Here is a 19,748-nt window from a genome sequence, read left to right on the forward strand (position 1 = left end):
GTACTTAATTCCCCTTATTCCTATCTAACCCTAAATCTCTGGGCATAAATTAATAGGACATGGAGACCTTAGTCCAGTTAGTTGCTTTCTCTTTCTGTTATGAACAATTCTTAAACTTTCCATCCTGTTTTTTTCTTACATGTAGACAACCATTAATAAACTTCAATTTCTAGTATGAATCACAACAGATGTGGGATTTATCACTTCACTTACTTGTCTAAATGTGGGATTTATCACTTCACTTACTTAGCAACATTGGTGGATTACAGAGGTTATGTACATTGTGTCTCCTGACCACCTACTTGTCGGACCTAATCGACGTGTGTATATTCACATGATTCTCCAGCTCAGAAGGGCGAGCTACATCCAGAAATCCGTCATTTTGAACTTTGTCTTTCTCTATAACCACCGAAAAAAGGACTTGTCCTTATGGCTGAGAGAGATGAAAAAACCTGTCAAGAAAAGGCTTACATTTTAATTGCTGGTCCTATTTGAGAGATTAATGAGCCAGAGGATCCTGCCACAGCCAGCCATAAATCACAGAGCTTTCAGAGAGTCTCCTTGTCACCCACCAGAGCGGAGACTTCTCAGCATGGCCACTGGTACAGAGAGGCCTGGCAGCTGCATTCTTGTAATTAAGCAGCCAATGAGCAGCTAATTAAGACATATGTGTATACAATAGTGGAAGTGGGTATGGTAATGAATTGAAGAAATATATTCATTAGGCAGGAAGCCTGCAGGGAGACCAGGTTCTTCCATGCCTTGTGTCTTCAGGTTGGTATTTTGGGATTGGACTGTCATGGTGGGATGTAGTAATATTTTTACAGCAACTTTGTAGAAATATCTGGCTCTCTAAAACTGGGAGGCTAAAATGCACAACAGGTGCACATGTATATATGACTAGACAGGGATATGGTCATGCACAACAGTATATATATAAATATAATGACCCCAGTTTTGGTTTTCTTGTCAGGGTTTCTTCAGACGGAGCCAACAGAGTAACGCTACATACTCGTGTCCACGACAAAAGAATTGTTTGATTGACAGGACAAGTAGGAATCGCTGCCAGCACTGCCGGCTGCAGAAATGCCTTGCTGTGGGAATGTCACGTGATGGTAAGCGTTCCGCCTCCAATGTTTGTCACTGTCAATAATGTGAACATATTTCCTGCGTAAGAATATTTGTAATGTTCAAGAGAGCAAAAACATGATTATTATGTTTATAGTGATTCGGTACAGTTTTTACCCCTTGCTCTTATTAACCAAAGGTACAGGAGTGTACTAGTGTTGTATCTTTATGCTCTGTATATCCACCAGATGGCCTTGCAAGTCTAAGGTTTTCCAGGTTTATATAAGCAGGGATACAGTCGAAAGATCTACAGTAAAAAGGTAGACAATGTCTAGATAGACACCAGATGTTAGACAGTCAAAAAGTCGTCAGGGACCAAAGGTCGACACGCTAAAGGTCAACATGTACAAATTGTCGACATGGTCAAAAGGTCATCACAAAAATGACCGACACAAAAATGGTCGACAATGTGCATGCAGATCTTTCAATCCACACCCATATAAGCACTATTATAATCATTTTATGATACTTTTCATTGTTCTGCCTTAGTAATCACACGAGTCGCAATAGTCCAATAACAGGGCTGTATTGTCTGCAAGTCCTAAAGAAATAGATGTTCGTAACAAAATGTACGCTCCCCAGCCAGTGACATGCCAGTCAAATTGTAATTTATTTACATTGAAGACTTTTCAGAATAAGAAGGTGTATCAAAATGAAAAAGTATTTCAAATAAAAAAATATTAGGGAATTTAGCACAGAAATTATTTAACTTTGTTTCTTGTACTAACCCAGCCACGTGTTTATATAATTACAATTTTTGATTCATGCAATAAATATCTTAAGAATAAAAGTGGCTAATGTATATCTAATAAATATTCAAGTTAATATGGAAAAAAAAAATCAAAAATAATTAATGACTCCTAGATGAAAACATGTACTTAAGTCTCATTAATAACTGATTAATTCACTTTTTTTCTTTTAAATGAGTGTATTTTTGAGAGGAAAAAATGGCATTTTACATACATACAAGAAAAGAAGAAAACAACAACAAATACATAAACAGTGAGAAGTAGATAACAGCGCTACAATGTGGTATCAATATGTGTATTCATTCAACAATGTTGAAATATCATAAAAATCCGAATCAGATTTCAAAATAAACCTATGCATTTCAATTACACATATAATACATTAAATATTTCTATTTACATTTCTTTTAATATGTTAAGTAGCATAGGGAGTGACACTGGTGTGTTGTTAAAGGGACTGTTTGAACCCAAAAATGACTATGTCCACTGTTAGTAATGTCTACTGGGAGTATTCTCAGTTGTTGTAAACCATACGGGCAATCTTGAAAACAGTGGTGTATGGCAAATGTGGTGATGGTTCATTAATAGATTTCTATTCGGCATGTACTAAAGGGAATATTGGCAGGCCTTCATAGGGTGATGGAGTCTCAAGAGCAAAGGAATCCCTTGGGTTTGGCAGCAGTCTCCTGATCCCTTTGTTCTTGGTTGGAACGGTTCCCAAATAGGCTGGTGGATATGGTGCAGTTACAGTACCAATTCCAATTTGTAAGAAACGCGTTTCCCTGTAGCAATCCTGCTTCATCAGAGGTATATACTGTTATGTATTATAGTTTTTCTTAAAATTGCATAGTTTTATTTTTAATCTGGCCCACATTTTTAAGATATTTAAACAATGTTGATTGAATACCTTTTAGTTATCAATGTAGATTTACACCACACTGTAGCGCTGATATCTACTTTATCATTTTTCAATTCATATCTTACATAGGCTTTGATCCAGGAGGTTTGACATACCTCCCAACAGCTGCTTGTGGGCGTACTACTAGTGCCATCTAATGTTTATTTGTATTATTGTTAAAGACATAAACAGTGAATGTCACCTTCAAAAAATCTCAGCATGGATTTGAGATACACATTTATGAAAAACAGCATGTTACAAATCAAGGTAATGACAAGTCACGGTCAGCCATCAGAAATTAATACAAATTTCTCATGATTGACAGTTTCGGTCACTGGGGAAACCCACTTGGCAAAACAAGCCCATGCTATGCATATCTTGGCCAATGTTATAGTGTTAAACACCTAGGGCCTGATTCATAGCACATGTAAAAAATTAGACCATAAGGAGCTATGTTCCCTACCTGCAGTGCAATATGGTGCTACCAGTGTACAATCTGCTGCTTTTTTTATTTGAACCTGACTCTGAATCAGGCCCATATTCTGTGGTCACTAGATTGTAGTGTAACTAGCTAGAAGGTCCCATCTAAAATGATTAATTCACTTGTTAAGCGTTTGCCTCTGTTCACAATAGCATAGTCAATAGTGCGCAGACGATCTGTTCTGACTCTGCAAATGCTGACTGAGAATCCTGCAATTAACCAGAGATGTTCTGTGATGTTCCAGTAGTAGGAGGCCTATCTGTAATGCTTCCACTAGTAGGAGGCCTATCTGTAATGCTTCCAGTAGTAGGAGGCCGCCTATTTGGAGGCCAATCTGTGATGCTTCCAGTAGTAGGAGGTCTATCTGTAATGCTTCTAGTTGAAGGAGGCCTATCTGTGATGCTTCCTTCCAGTAGTAGGAGGCCTATCTGTGATGCTTCCAGTAGCAGGAGGTCTATCTGTAATGCTTCTAGTAGAAGGAGGCTTATCTGTGATGCTTCTAGTAGTAGGAGGTCTATCTGTGATGCTTCCAGTAGTAGGAGGTCTATCTGTGATGCTTCCACTAGTAGGAGGCCTATCTGTAATGCTTCCAGTAGTAGGAGGCCGCCTATTTGGAGGCCAATCTGTGATGCTTCCAGTAGTAGGAGGTCTATCTGTAATGCTTCTAGTTGAAGGAGGCCTATCTGTGATGCTTCCTTCCAGTAGTAGGAGGCCTATCTGTGATGCTTCCAGTAGCAGGAGGTCTATCTGTAATGCTTCTAGTAGAAGGAGGCTTATCTGTGATGCTTCTAGTAGTAGGAGGTCTATCTGTGATGCTTCCAGTAGTAGGAGGTCTATCTGTGATGCTTCCAGTAGTAGGAGGTCTATCTGTAATGCTTCTAGTAGTAGGAGGCCTATCAGTGATGCTTCCAGTAGTAGGAGGTCTATCTGTAATGCTTCTAGTAGGAGGCCTATCTGTGATGCTTCCAGTAGTAGGAGGCCTATCTGTGATGCTTCCTTCCAGTAGTAGGAGGTCTATCTGTGATGCTTCCAGTAGTAGGAGGTCTATCTGTAATGCTTCTAGTAGTAGGAGGCCTATCTGTGATGCTTCCAGTAGTAGGAGGTCTATCTGTAATGCTTCTAGTAGAAGGAGGCCTATCTGTGATGCTTCCAGTAGTAGGAGGCCTATTTGTGATGCTTCCTTCCAGTAGTAGGAGGTCGATCTGTAATGCTTCTAGTAGTAGGAGGCCGCCTATTTGGAGGCTAATCTGTGATGCTTCCAGTAGTAGGAGGTCTATCTGTGATGCTTCCGGTAGTAGGAAGTCTATCTGTAATGCTTCTAGTAGAAGGAGGCCTATCTGTGATGCTTCCAGTAGTAGGAGGCCTATTTGTGATGCTTCCTTCCAGTAGTAGGAGGTCTATCTGTAATGCTTCTAGTAGTAGGAGGCCGCCTATTTGGAGGCTAATCTGTGATGCTTCCAGTAGTAGGAGGTCTATCTGTGATGCTTCCAGTAGTAGGAGGTCTATCTGTAATGCTTCTAGTAGAAGGAGGCCTATCTGTGATGCTTCCAGTAGTAGGAGGCCTATTTGTGATGCTTCCTTCCAGTAGTAGGAGGTCTATCTGTAATGCTTCTAGTAGTAGGAGGCCGCCTATTTGGAGGCTAATCTGTGATGCTTCCAGTAGTAGGAGGTCTATCTGTGATGCTTCTGGTAGTAGGAAGTCTATCTGTAATGCTTCCAGTAGCAGGAGGCCTATCTGTGATGCTTCCAGTAGTAGGAGGCCTATCTGTGATGCTTCCAGTAGGAGGCCTATTTGTGATGCTTCTATTAGTAAGAAGCCTATCTGTAATGCTTCCAGGTAGGCTTGGACTGGCCCACAGGGGTACATGGGAAATCCCCAGTGAGCTCCACTATCTTAGGGCCCACCCCCCACCTCTAGGGGGTCATGTTTCAGACTGTGCACTGACTGGTACATTGTTACTCTATTGGAGGGTCAGTTACCTTGTGGAGCAGGACCACTGAAAACATTGGTTCTTGGTTTCTTCTATAGAAACTAAACCAATATTTGCCTAATGGTTAGCCAAGCAACTGTGGTGACTGGCTACACACCCTCTGGTGGCTAACCACACTCCTTAAGCATGGGCTCCTACTACTGTATTCCCCCAGCGGGCCCATTAATAGGAGGCTGCCTATCTGTAATGCTTCCATTAGTAGGAAGTCACCTATCTGTAATGCTTCCAGTAGTAGGAGGCCTATCAGTAATGTTTCCAGTAGTTGGAGGCCTATCTGGGATGCTTCCAGTAGTAGGAGGCCTATGTGGCAACATAATTTACACTTACGCTAGCATTTTTCAAGTCTTTGAAGAAAATACCAACTATTCTTATTTGTTATACTTCTTTCTATCTCTTAATAGCTGTAAAATTTGGCCGCATGTCCAAGAAGCAGAGGGATAGCCTGTATGCTGAGGTGCAGAAACATCGCATGCAGCAACAGCGAGACCACCAACAGCAGCCTGGGGAGGCCGAGCCCCTAACACCTGCAGGGTACAGCCTGACCCCCAATGGGCTGACAGAGTTGCAGGATGATATGGGATACATGGAAGGGCACACGCCAGATGAGGGCAAGACTCAAGAGTCGGCAGTGAGCAGCTTCTACCTAGATATACAGCCCTCCCCAGACCAATCTGGCTTGGATGTTAATGGTATCAAACCGGAGCCTCTGTGTGACTACACCCCGGCCTCATCCTTCTTCCCATACTGCTCATTCACTAATGGAGAGACTTCCCCAACTGTTTCTATGGCAGAACTTGGTGAGTTGCAAAATAAATAAATAGTGGCAGCTGAATTGATGCCTGTCTTTGAAGTTGTATAACACGTTAGTCTCTGCTCTATACCTTGTATCATCTGTCAGAAGTATAAATTATATATAAAACAATGCAGTTACACAATGCCTTTAATGGGACACTCGCTCTTTTGTAAGGTTTTTCTTGACGGCCATGATTAGGATTCATGTGTCTGAGCCATTGGCTGCTCACAAAGGGCAAATATTTCAAGTACTGTATAAGTGAGGTTCTACCTGTAACTACTGTGTCTGTGATTGTCTACAAAACATAGGGTAAACCCTTGTACATATGTGTTGGATCATTAGTGCGTATACAAAAATGATATTGGTGAAAGAGGAACTCTCTAGTGAACACAACATCAGAGGTGTCAGGAATGGGACAGGTTTGGGATAATGCGTGTTATGAAAATGGAAGAAAAAATACTATATTAATTAAAAGAAGTCTTTTTATTTTCCCATCAAGTACATAAATATAGGCATGGGATTGCTCCCACTGACATACCTTCTGCAATGGTGTTAAAAACAGAACTCAGTGAATTTGATACAGTATCAGTTGGGAAACCGTGATTGTGAGGTATGCAGTCCGGATGCCGATGGTCTAAATGCCGACCGTCGGCATCCCGACTGTCTAATCCCGGCAAGGGTCTAATGACAGGCGTCGAAATCCCGACGTCTGTCATTTTACCTACGCCGGGAGCCCGACGTCCGGCATCCCGATCAAAGGTAAGCCGGGCGCGGCCACCCGTGCTTAGGTTAGGGGCTTCCGGGGGGGGGACTTATGGTTAGGCAGCCCCTGGGAGGGTTAGGCTAGGGGAAGGTGGGGTTAGGGTTAGGTACCCCCGGGGGGAGGTTAGGGTTAGGCACACCCCCCCCGGGAGACTTAGGGTTAGGCTGCGGGGAAGGGGGGTTAGGATTAGGCACTTGGGAGGGGAGGTTAGGGTTTGGTACCCCTAAGGGAGAGTTAGGGTAGGGAATTAGGTTAGCGGTACTTATCTTAATTAGCAGTCGGGATCTTCAACCCTGCCGGGCTTTCGCTGTCGGGATTTGAACCGCCGGCCATGCGGACGGCGGTAAATCGTACTGATTCCGATTGTGATGTATGAATTCTGATTCTCTCTCATTCCCAGAACATCTCGCTCAGAACATCTCTAAGTCCCACATGGAAACCTGTCAGTATTTACGTGAGGAGCTCCAGCAGATAACATGGCAGACCTTTCTCCAAGACGAGATTGAAAACTATCAGAGCAAGGTACTGTATAGCAAAGATATAAAAGTTGCTACTTGTGAAAAGGGTTGTCCACTTTTATACAGACACTCTTTGGTGTACTGTTTATGTGTGGCTCTTGATAAAATCACTTGCAAACATTGGCTTCAGCAGTAAGCTACCAAGAGAGCAAGGACAAACTATTACAATAACATATACCTGTTTGGATTAAAATTTTATACAGCAAGATGCCAGGGAAATAAGATCTTGCTGCAGTGTTTATGGAACTCATGCTGCCGTGGGACCGGACTTCCCTCTCTATATGTCCCCTCACCCCCACTAGTAACTGAAGCCGAGAGATGGACCACCTTGTTTATCTGCAAACTGTTGAGAACATAGGAAGACTCAATCCGTCCTATTCAATATGGGAGGACACAGGGCACAGACTGAGACCTACTGCATTGTGAGCTGCAGTGGAAACTTGGCACATGGCTGCAGATAAGAGTAGGGCTTTCAGAGAATGGACCACCCTTATTTTGTCATATGTGGGTAAAATTTATTGAATTGGGGTTATTATTATTATCCTTTATTTATTTGGCGCCCCAAGGGTTCCACAGCGCCTTACAAAGTACATAAAACAAATGAACACACAAGAAATAGTTATTAACAGTACAAACAATGCGGGACAAATACATGATTTATAAACATTGCTGCACTTAAATAAGCAGCATGGAGTCAGCAACCAAGTGTTAGGTGCTGGTGTAAATTAAAGTAAAAGTAAGAGAAGGAGAAGCACGTGAGGAAAGAGGGCCCTGCTCGTGAGAGTTTACATAAAAAAAATGGACAACATGATTTTGTTATCTTGTATACCATTATCAGTCTTTTGTAGCAGTTGTAAACACAACAAAATACTTAGTATAATTACTATAACCATAAAGCTATAAACATATTTAAAACAACTAGTAATTTAGGGATCCGGTCTAAAGATCTACAGTAAAGAGGTAGACAATGTTTACATAGACACCAGATGTTAGACAGGCAATAGGTTGACAGGGACAAAAGGTCGACACACTATAGATCGACATGTAAGAAGGTCGACAGGTACAAATGGTCGGCAGGGTCAAAAGGTCGCCATGAAAATGGTTGACACATGATTTTATTTTTATTTTGGTTAGGGTTAGACACTTACCGGAGTTAGGGTTAGGCACTAGAAGGGACGGTTAGGGTCAGGCACCTACCCCGACTATTAGGGTTAGGCACCAGGAGGTAGGGTTAGGCACCAAGGGGAGGGTTAGGGTGAAGATTAGGGTTAGAAAAAAACAACAACGATGTGGCAACCATTTTCATGTCGACCATATGAATGTCGACCTTTTGACCATGTTGACCATTTGTACCTGTCGACCTTTTTACATGTCTACCTTTAGTGTGTCGACCTTTCGTCCCCGTCGACCTATTGCCTGTCTAACATCTGGTGTCTATCTAGACAAGGTCTACCTTTTTAATGTAGATCTTTCAAACCATCAAACCACATCTGTAATTTATGTCCAACATATTTTTTACTTAAATTCTATATATATATATATATATATATGAGTTTAGTCAAATTTCAAATTTTAGGCAAACGTTTTGTCCTATTTTATTATCGGAGTCTGTCTGCCTGAGAAATACGGGTAAAATAGTGATATTTTCCATTCATAATAAAAGCTAAACTTTAGCTGTTTTAGCCTTTTACTACTTGTAGTTATTGTGTTTTGCTCTGAGTTGCAGTAAAGCTTTTCAGCTTGAGTTATATATACATTATATCTTCAGACAGGGTCGGACTGGCCCACAGGGGTACAGGGGAAATCCCCGGTGGGCCCCATTGAATGAGGGCCCCATCTTCTCTTCTAATGTTAGATTTCAGACAGTGCACTTGTATTATATATTGTTGCTCTATTACAGAGTAATTTACCTGGTAGAGCAGGAACATGGACGCACAGACCATGCACTGTAGTATCCATGTTGTCTGCAGTCTATGTCCTATGTAATGGTTAGCCAAGTCTCTGTGGTGGCTGGCCACACCCCTCTGGAGGCTGGCCACACCCTTTAAACATGGGCCCCTACCAATGCCTTTCCCCGATGGGCCCTTCATGCCCCAGTCCTACACTGTCTTCAGAGGATGTTGTTATATATCAATGTAATAACAGATTGTCAACATAAAATATTATGCAAATATATATTAAATATATGGATTTATCCTAACATAAAATCAATGTCTTATGTCCAATACAATGTTATGTTTCTTTCAAGTGTGCGCAACCCTCCAACTGTTGTGGTCCTCTTTAGTTTTATTCCTGTTGTCTTAAAGTTTGATTTCAGATTAATGTGACATTTGGAGCTTGTACTGAGACAGTAGTTTGCTAGAACACTGATGCCCCCACTGGAATAAATAAATTATTACACTCTGGCTACTATGGATTCAAGATTTTCAATTTAAAACAGACATTTGTATTTAGTGTCTCCTCTGTGTTCCCCTATGCAGCAGCGGGAGGTGATGTGGCAACTTTGTGCAGTAAAGATCACGGAGGCCATACAGTATGTGGTGGAATTTGCCAAACGCATCGATGGATTCATGGAGCTGTGTCAGAATGATCAGATAGTGTTGCTGAAAGCAGGTATGTACATGTGCTAAAAACATATAAATGTGGGATATATCTAAAAATAAGGTTAACTGCTAGACTGTATAAAAAACTTGCATTCACAAAGCAATTAAAATGTACCTATTTGTAGATATACAGTTGACCCTGGCTATTTTAGGACACATAGACATTTATTTTAGGCACTTAATGTTGGTTCTTAAAGAATATTAAATGCACTTTGATGCTGATAGTCCAAAAAAACAATGCTTTGCTTTTTAGATTTTGTTGACATTGCCTTCAGCATTCAGAAGTGTTAAATACAATTCATTTATCAATATACAATTAATTAGGCACACAGAACACTATGCTACAGGGAAGGATTGAGAGACGTTAATGAACCCTTTAACCCTCTGTTATATTTAGGGTAGAGAACAAGACTTCCCGGCGGGTTGGTGTAAACATGCCTTACACAGACTGCGAGTGCCGTTTTAAATATTGCCCCTCCAACCAGACAGGAAGCAGTGGCTTACAAAAGCTGCCACTTCATAAATAAAGCCCAAAGTCTTCTATTTTAACTTAATTGCCCATGTGCTGGAGCCCTTAGTGCGTGTTATGTACTGTACTCTGTATATGGGCTGAGCAGCATACTTGTTCTGATAATTCATCAGAGCTCCCAGTAAATGCTCATTACTACCCCTTAAGTTCTCAAGAATGGTTGTTTGTGTAATCTGTACTCTGGCTTTTTTATGATTGTTACATTTCCAAGTTTCATGACAGATCCACCTTCCGTGATAAATAGAAGTTGGCCCCTGTTGTTTCAAATATAGCCTTTAGACTACTAAATAAATAATGTTTATCAATTATAAAACATAATAGTACATGATTATCCATTATTTATTTTTTTCAGAGCAATGAACATGAGTAGGTTTGAAACATATTATACTAATGCAGGAGCAGAGTGAGTGTCACGATTATAATATTCACACAGCAGTTCTTTTGGTGCTTTTAGACAGAATTGGTCTGAAATAAGAACTGTATTGGGTTCGGAATGGGGATCCTTGTGCCTGCATCTGATGGCTCAGTCGCTGTAGCACAGCCCACTTTCTGGAACAACCAGAGGATAAGATTTAGGATAAACCTATTCAATTCAGGGAATACAGACAGAAGGCAGAGCATGGTTTTATAAAACAGGATTATTTTAATAATTATAAAATCTGGAAGACCAGACAATATTTAGCTATGGGAATGTATGACTTTCATAAGCCGTTGGATAGAAAAATAAATAAAATAAAAAACCTGTGCTTTTCACCAGTGCTGATCCAGCTTCTACTTTTACATGTAGGAGACTAGATGCCGTCATGTACGCAGTGTACATCATTATACCTGAAAGAAAATGTACAACAGAAAAAAATAATCAAGCTAGAACATTCCTATTTGTCCATCTGTCCAGTGCAGAGAAATGTTCTTTGTACCGTTTTGAACAACCAATTTTCCGCTGCCTTTGGTGTTATTTAATAGATAGTAAATACAGCCCTAACCATTCTATTGCCTAAGTATGGATAGGTGGGACCTTGAGCTTCGTGTTTGCTTTCTTTATGTGCATGTTGTAATATTGTCTGTGTCTTCCCTGCTCTCTTAGGCTCCTTAGAAGTTGTTTTCATCAGAATGTGTCGTGCCTTCGATTCACAGAACAACACCGTATATTTTGATGGCAAATATGCAGGCATGGAGGTCTTCAAAGCTCTAGGTAATGTATCGGTGTAATATAAGTGAGCCTATCTCAGATGTATTCCAAAGCAAGCTAATATAACATGACTTATCTGATTAAGGTGTCCAGTTTAGGCCAACTAGTGAAACAAAAATAACATGTTCAGGCCCAAAGATCAACAAGAGCTACTGATGATTAAATCATAAATTCTGCTAATTTGTCTCTAATAGGCAGGCAGCATTGTGGTACCAGGGAGCGAGCAAGTCAGGTCCAAGGAGTAGCCAAAGTCAAAACCAGGAGTCACTAATAATAAATGCAGGGAGTTCACTGGGAACAAGACTCTGGATCTAGGTTTGGAGCCTAATACTCTGGCATAGATCTGTGCTCAGAGCCTTCCTTTCTAAGGTGGGGAGTTTGATACTGGCTCCAAATCTAAAGGTGGGTACACACCTGATAGATATATCTGCAGATCGAGTGATCGCTCCCCCCTTTGGCATAGGAGACTCTTCGGGCTGCTGCTTTAGCAGCCTCGGACAGTCTCTCAGTGCAGCCCAGCACACAGCAGCGTGTGGATGGGGAGCTGTGCTGGAGTCGGGTAAGTAGTACCGACTCGCAGCTCCCCCCCTCTCTCTGTACCCCTGTGTATGGGCGATCAGCTGATCGCCCGTACACACTTGCCGATGGACAGATATATCTGCAGACATATCTATTCATTGGCTGTGCAGCACAGCCAATGCGATATGTCTGTGAACGACGTTGTTCACAGATATAGCGTCTGTACACACTGGCTGACGGGGGCACGATATATTGGCCGATCAATTGAACGGCCACTATATCGGCCAGTGTGTACCCAGCGTAAGACAGAGAGGCATGTGCGCCCCTATGGGAGCCACAGCCGCCGGGAGAAGCCAGCAGCCAGAGACTTATCTGCTGGCCGCAGCACTAGGGAACCAGCGCCACCAGACCCGGTAAGCGAACACCGGTATCTGCTATCTGTGACACATACTGTATGGTGGCAACATATTTTAAGCAAGTTCTAACAAGATGCTTTTCTGTAGTTCTTTTATATGTTTCAAATAAGTTGAGAAATTTTATAAAACAAACTAGTCCTATAATTATATCAGGATATATTTGGAAGCCTTCACCCTCGTCACATGACGTTATTGTACACAACGTTTTTGAAAAATATGCTTTAATTACATTTCATTCTCATTTGATCTAACCTTATGACTCTATTAAATTGCTAAATCATAAAATTAAATGCATTGACAAGAAAGGTTATTAGTGTTGCCAAAATCCTAACATTTAAATACAATTTAGATATTAATATGTCCATTATTTTATAAAGACCAAAAATGTGTTTACAGCAATGTTGCCTAAATATTGGAAATCAGATCACTGGCTTCAATAAGGTTACAACGCAATCTATTTACTTACAGAATAACTGCTGCTTTCCATAAAAGTATTAAAATTACATGTTTAAAATTTAGAAAATCTTCATGTGTCTTTATAAAAATGTATTCAGTATGTTATTTGTACATTCATATTTTACGTTTATAAATAATTAGTATACTTTAGGACAGTGGCTCTAAACCACAACTGTGAAGTACCCCCAACAGGTCATGTTTTGAGGATTTCTGTCTGAGGAAGCAGGTGGGATAATTACTGACCCAGCAAGATAGATTAATACCCAATTTCACACTGCCAGCAATAACCCGGGTCCTTTCACATGAACACGTAGCAACCCGGGATATTGCTCAGTGTGAAAGGGCCCAGTTGAAATAACCCAGGTCAAGCAAACCCGGTATTTTAACCAGGGTAACGAGCAGGGTTGAACACTGGTTCAACACGGCTCACGGTGCAGTGTGAATGGGTCGATGCGACTCGGGATCCGTTCACAGCATAGGAAGAGCCGGTACTTGGAGGTGGTCTCATCTCGAAGCGCCGGCTTGGCACGTAACAGTGGTTATGTCATCGACTCAGCAATAAGCCTGGTCGTGCCAGCAGTCTGAAAGGGGTCTCAGCCGGGTCGCTCCCAGGATGGACCAGTGTAAAAAAATCCCGTGTGCGGCCTGGGTTTGTGGTGTGAAAGGGGTATTGCTCACCTGTGCATGATTAAAGAAATCCAGAAAACAGGACCTGTTGGTGGTACTTTAGGATTGGAGTTGAGAACCCCTGCTTTAGGAAAATGTTAAGAACTTTGTTGTCATTTTCTATTACAAAAATTGTAACATGTTTTACTAGCACAGTATAGAAAGCTAATATGAAGATTTGTCTGTTTGTGTGCATAGCTTTATTATTATCATCGTGTTACAAAGTAAGCCCAGTTGGATGAGTAAGTCATGTAATATTATTTGTAGGTGGTTTCATAACCCAGAAAACAGGTATTTTGCTGTAGTGTGTTTTTATCTTTAGACTTTTTCTGCCTGAAATCTGCCTTCCTCTCACCAATGTAGGTTGTGAAGACTTCATGAGCTTTGTGTTTGACTTTGAAAAGAGTTTATGTTCTCTGCACTTGACGGAAGATGAGATTGCTTTATTCTCAGCCTTTGTTCTTATGTCAGGAGGTACGTAACAGTACAACTTCAACATATATATATATATATATATCTATATATATAACATTTATATGTGTGCTTGGTGGGCAGCCTCCTGAAATAGGATGTGCGATATGCTTTCCATTTAAAAGACAGTTAATCATTTATTTATCTGATGCAACCTGACTACAATACATTTAACCCTGCCCTTGCTGCCTCCTTTGTGAATGGATTAACTCGTGCTCAGTTCTTACATACTGTAGTAACACTGGATCCATTACCAAGTGATGGGTTGTGTGAGCTTGTCTTGCTGAAGTATAATAGCAGCCATGGTTTCTATCAATGGACAGCGTGCAGGCTGTTTTATATATAGCTGTAGGTCAGAAGTGTCCTGTTGCCCCTACTCTGGCTAGTGGCATAGCCACGCTTTGAAGTGAGCCAAGGGTAGTAGGCGCTGTAGTGGGGGCATGGCTATACATAATGGGGGCATGGCTATACCGCCAGAGCTGGAAAAAGACTATTTAGCAGCCACATGCAATGAAAACACCTTCCTCCTCTGTGTGCAGCAGCATCCCGGTGTAAACACTATTCTCCCACCTCACAATTTTACAATAGTCAGCAAAGATTATAGAAAAGAGTAGAAAATTGTGCTTATCTGACACCTATAGGGGTGGTTACATGGTGGTGGACACGGCTGCATCTGATTGTCAGGAACCAGCACTGGTTTTGTCTATCACCGAGCAGAAGAGGAGTAAAGAAAGATGTAAAAAGGGGAGAAGTGGAAGACTAGGATGGGGAAGGCGAGGCACAAGTGGACATTTGGTTGTGGAAGCAGATGGCAGAAAAGGAAGGAGAAAGATGTGATGGGGGGATAATGGGAGACATACAAAGTGAAGGACAGACAGGCCCACATGGGGAGACAGAGAGACTGTTATACATACAGGGTAGAGACAGAGACTAACACAAAGATACTGACAGACGCAGAGACATAGACAGACAATGGGACAAATACACTACTGTATCGGTATCTTCTTATGTACATGTATGTACTGTATATGAACAGATAGCCTCATCAATCAAACATCATATATATGTTGGTGATTGTATAATGACTCACAGATTGAAATTCATATAGAAATATTGACATTTACGCAAGCATGCAAAGATTTGCCCCCCAAACATGTGGCAGATATTTTTCAGCTGTAATGTTACTCATACATCCATTGTCCCTTCTAATCTTTGCAGTTATCAGGCAGTCGTATAACTTGGCAAATTCCTCATATAATGATCTATGAGTCCTGTTCTCTGTATGCACTCACTTATACATTTGTAGACATAGACACCAGCTCCACCACATCTACTCAAGTTGGCCAAGAAGAGGGGGTAGTGGGCACTATTTACACAGGGCCAGGCTTGTTTAACGTGCCTGGGCCAGCTACGCAGGAGAAATATACCCCATCCTTGGCAAGTGCCACTGCTGAGCGGCAGCGGGCATAGTAATATTCATTACAAATACATTCTGAACGGATGTGGCCTTGCCCCCATAATTTGACCACACTCCTCATCATCTGGCCCCATCATTGCTCTGTATGGCCCTGCCTCTGCTGGTACTGTATGTGCACAGCCTGTGTTACCCTGCAGTGCACAGGGAGGCAAAGCACTCCACAAATTAAGATGATGAGCACCTCAGCAGCATACATTCCATGGTCTTACATCTTTATATGATAAGTGACTGGTACATTGCTTATTACATGCAGTTGTACCCCATTAAACTATTACCAAATTGCCCATTAGATTGTAAACTTTTGCAAGCTTGGCCCTCACTCCACTGTCTCATGTTCTATCTGTATACTGTTTCCCAAACTCCGCCAATTACAGCTTGAGTCCAGATAGTTAAATCAAGTTGACTGAGGTACTAATTAAGTCACCTGTGCTCAAGTATGGATATTCTTAAAACCTGGACTGTAATGACAGAGTTTGGAAACCTTTGCTATAACCAATGTTTGTTTTAACTCTTCAATGTATTAAAAATAAAGATGCTATTAAAACTGTGCCAATCCTTAGCTTTTTTTATTGTGCAATATCTCTTTGTCCAGATCGGTCATGGTTACAGGAGAAGTTGAAGATTGAGAAACTCCAGCAGAAGATCCAGCTCGCATTGCAGCATGTTCTCCAAAAGAACCATCGCGAGGATGGGATCCTAACCAAGGTATATTAGCTTTATTTCGGGGGACAAGTAATGAGCTGCTTGGTGACAACGCCATAATGTATATGTTTCATCTGTGATAGGAGTTGTCACTTCATTCCCATGGTTAGAAATGAGATGTAATTTTTTGCAAAGTTTCACACAGTGATTTGGTAGCAGATTATGGTATTTGATACTTAAGTGGCTGGAAATGGCAAAAGAAGAGCCCTGATCCCAAATCACATCTGATGGGACAGATAGAAGAGGTCGGATGATGTACAGTATGTCTTCACTGTCTGACTGTGCTGATGCTGTGCTGTAAAATTTAGATGTTCGGCTGAAACACTGAATGGCCACATCATTCAGACTCACTGTATATTTAATTACAGGCATCCACATTATATACATTATACATTATGGACCTGATTTTGAGTACATAATAGTTGTGTGGCCCAAACATACACCTGAAAGTATGATTGGAAAATTGCAGCCTTATGTGTGTATTATGAGCTGCAAGTATCTTATGGTCAGCAGAAAATACTGTGTAAGTACATGGCTGCACTAAGATAAATCATACTTTCCGAGTTTTAAAAAAGCATTTCAGTGAGATTGTGAAAGCAACACCTATGAGCGCAGCGGTGAAGTGGGCATGTACTGCTACATCTGAGAGGCGTATCATATCACTGACTTACATCCACATGTAACGAGCCCAAAAGCAGTTAGTAAGATCTACTTGTTGATGAAAACACACTGATACTTTTCAGACAATGATGTAGCCATAGGGATCATTGTGACTTCTAACCAATGCATGGAAATGTTACTAATGATCCTAATGAATGTATATATCTGTTTTTTAATATATATAACAGCTTCATAATGGGGGTAAGGTGCAATCAGCGAGAATGCTAGACTTCAGGGAGTCAGGGAGATTGCTACTATTTCAGAGAGTCTCCCTAACAATCAGCTAGCGTTGGCAAGTATGACATAAGCTTTAAGTGTATATTGATGTGGTTGCACTAAATATGCTGCATCCATCATCATGAGCTTGGTAATGATTACTGCCATCTAAGTAAGAAGTAAAACTAATAAAGGAAATGCATGTGGGTGGGCTGCAGTAGAGGCAATATTCTCTAATCACTTACATTGATGCCTATGCAGTACACCACTGTACCTGCATCCAATCTCCTATGCCGTACACCACTGTACCTGCATCCAATCTCCTATGCCGTACACCACTGTACCTGCATCCAATCTCCTATGCTGTACACCACCGTACCTGCATCCAGTCTCCTATGCGGTACACCACTGTACCTGCATCCAATCTCCTATGCCGTACACCACTGTACCTGCATCCAATCTCCTATGCGGTACACCACTGTACCTGCATCCAATCTCCTATGCGGTACACCACTGTACCTGCATCCATTCTCCTATGCGGTACACCAACGTACCTGCATCCAATCTCCTATGCGGTACACCACCGTACCTGCATCCAGTCTCCTATGCGGTACACCACTGTACCTGCATCCAATCTCCTATGCGGTACACCACTGTACCTGCATCCAATCTCCTATGCGGTACACCACTGTACCTGCATCCAATCTCCTATGCCGTACACCACTGTACCTGCATCCAATCTCATATGCGGTACACCACTGTACCTGCATCCAATCTCCTATGCGATACACCACTGTACCTGCATCCAGTCTCCTATGCCGTACATCACTGTACCTGCATCCAATCTCCTATGCGGTACACCACTGTACCTGCATCCAATCTCCTATGCGATACACCACTGTACCTGCATCCAATCTCCTATGCCGTACACCACTGTACCTGCATCCAATCTCCTATGCGATACACCACTGTACCTGCATCCAATCTCCTATGCCGTACACCACTGTACCTGCATCCAATCTCCTATGTCGTACACCACTGTACCTGCATCCAATCTCCTATGCCGTACACCACTGTACCTGCATCCAATCTCCTATGCCGTACATCACTGTACCTGCATCCAATCTCCTATGCCGTACACCACTGTACCTGCATCCAATCTCCTATGCGGTACACCACTGTACCTGCATCCAATCTCCTATGCGATACATCACTGTACCTGCATCCAATCAGCGGCACTTTAATTGACTGTGTGGGCCGGTATATACCTACATGAAAATTAACAATAATTGCATAATAACAATTACAGCTCTCTATTGGGGGGAACTAGCACACCGTAAAACATTTTTAGGAAACGCTTTATGGTTATGTTGCTCAGTATATTATTTATAATTAGTTTAGCACTGTGTATCAAAAAGGTGTAATTGTAGTGAGACCATCTCTGACTGACATTTGCACAAGGCTCATAATAAACTGATAAATAAAACACTACATCTGCATGAGTTATATGAAGCTGGGCTGTATCTTGAGGTCACTGAGCTGTTTGGTATGTGGTTTATGTACACTTCTCTGTAAATAAATTGCTGATGTTGTTCCTTTTACAACGAAAGCCTTTTTTTTTTGTTTTCAGTTAATATGCAAAGTCTCTACCCTGCGTGCATTGTGTGGGCGCCACGCTGAGAAACTTATGGCATTTAAAGCAATATATCCAGACATTGTGAGACATCACTTCCCTCCCCTCTACAAAGAACTCTTTACCTCTGAATACGAGCCAGCCATGCAACTGGAAGGATAGAAAAAGCCTGATGTTGACATCTGGAATATACAACACCTTCATGAATAACTAGCTGTACACACCCGTGTGTATGTGTACATGGGAAAGAGGAACCAAGACACTTTACGCAAACCTGGGAGCTGGAGGAGAGTTAGAGGGGTGACATGCACAGACATTTATCCTTCATCTCTCACCCCCCAGGGTTATTGTTTACAAGAGGTAAAGGAGAGAGTTTAAGGACCAATCACAGGGCAGGCTGGTAAGAGAACCACACCTGCATTTTTAACCATGAGACTTCTGAGGTCTCTAGCAATACAAGCAAAATAATATTTATATATAAATATATGTATTACAGGGTACGTGGGCATGAACATTTATTTGGCTAAAGAGATATTGTTTAAAGTGTAGGGGCCGGACGTAGGCTTATTCTGGTCTGTTTTAATATGGCACTTTTTTGTTTGCACCTTTTTATTAATTCCTACTGCTCTTTTCTCCCTTTGTTTAGTGAAATGTGTTTTTGTTTGTTTGTATGTTTTGTACTTTTGGTGTGCACATCAGGAATTTGGTTAGTGAAAAAAGCAATAGATTTTTGAGAGGGTGTTGCTGCTGTTTTCTGAGTGATTGGGTTGGCTGGTCCAGTTAAACTGTTTACGATTCCCATAAGGTATGGTACTGACGGGGTTTATATTGGTCATAGTCATGGGAAGTGTGACCAGCCTGGGGTTTGGATGCATGGAGATGTGTGTCAC

At 41.6% G+C, this 19,748-nt stretch overlaps 1 protein-coding gene across 1 annotated transcript in view; it reads left to right on the top strand.

Annotated features, from left to right (window-relative positions):
• The window catches only part of LOC148540437 (nuclear receptor ROR-alpha A-like), a 618,308-nt gene extending 599,247 nt beyond the window's left edge, over window positions 1–19,061 (top strand). Inside the window, exons 4-11 of the mRNA XM_088446181.1 lie at window positions 974–1,115; window positions 5,649–6,044; window positions 7,204–7,325; window positions 9,802–9,934; window positions 11,538–11,645; window positions 14,063–14,173; window positions 16,240–16,352; window positions 18,856–19,061. Of these exons, the coding sequence (XP_088302307.1) occupies window positions 974–1,115; window positions 5,649–6,044; window positions 7,204–7,325; window positions 9,802–9,934; window positions 11,538–11,645; window positions 14,063–14,173; window positions 16,240–16,352; window positions 18,856–19,020 (1,290 nt within the window). The 3' untranslated portion in view covers window positions 19,021–19,061. The remainder of the gene's footprint in view (window positions 1–973; window positions 1,116–5,648; window positions 6,045–7,203; window positions 7,326–9,801; window positions 9,935–11,537; window positions 11,646–14,062; window positions 14,174–16,239; window positions 16,353–18,855) is intronic.
• Window positions 19,062–19,748: the final 687 nt, after the last annotated feature.

Source organism: Taudactylus pleione, unplaced genomic scaffold, assembly GCF_031769625.1.
Source record: "Taudactylus pleione unplaced genomic scaffold, aTauple2 ptg000019l, whole genome shotgun sequence".
NCBI lineage: Eukaryota > Metazoa > Chordata > Amphibia > Anura > Myobatrachidae > Taudactylus > Taudactylus pleione.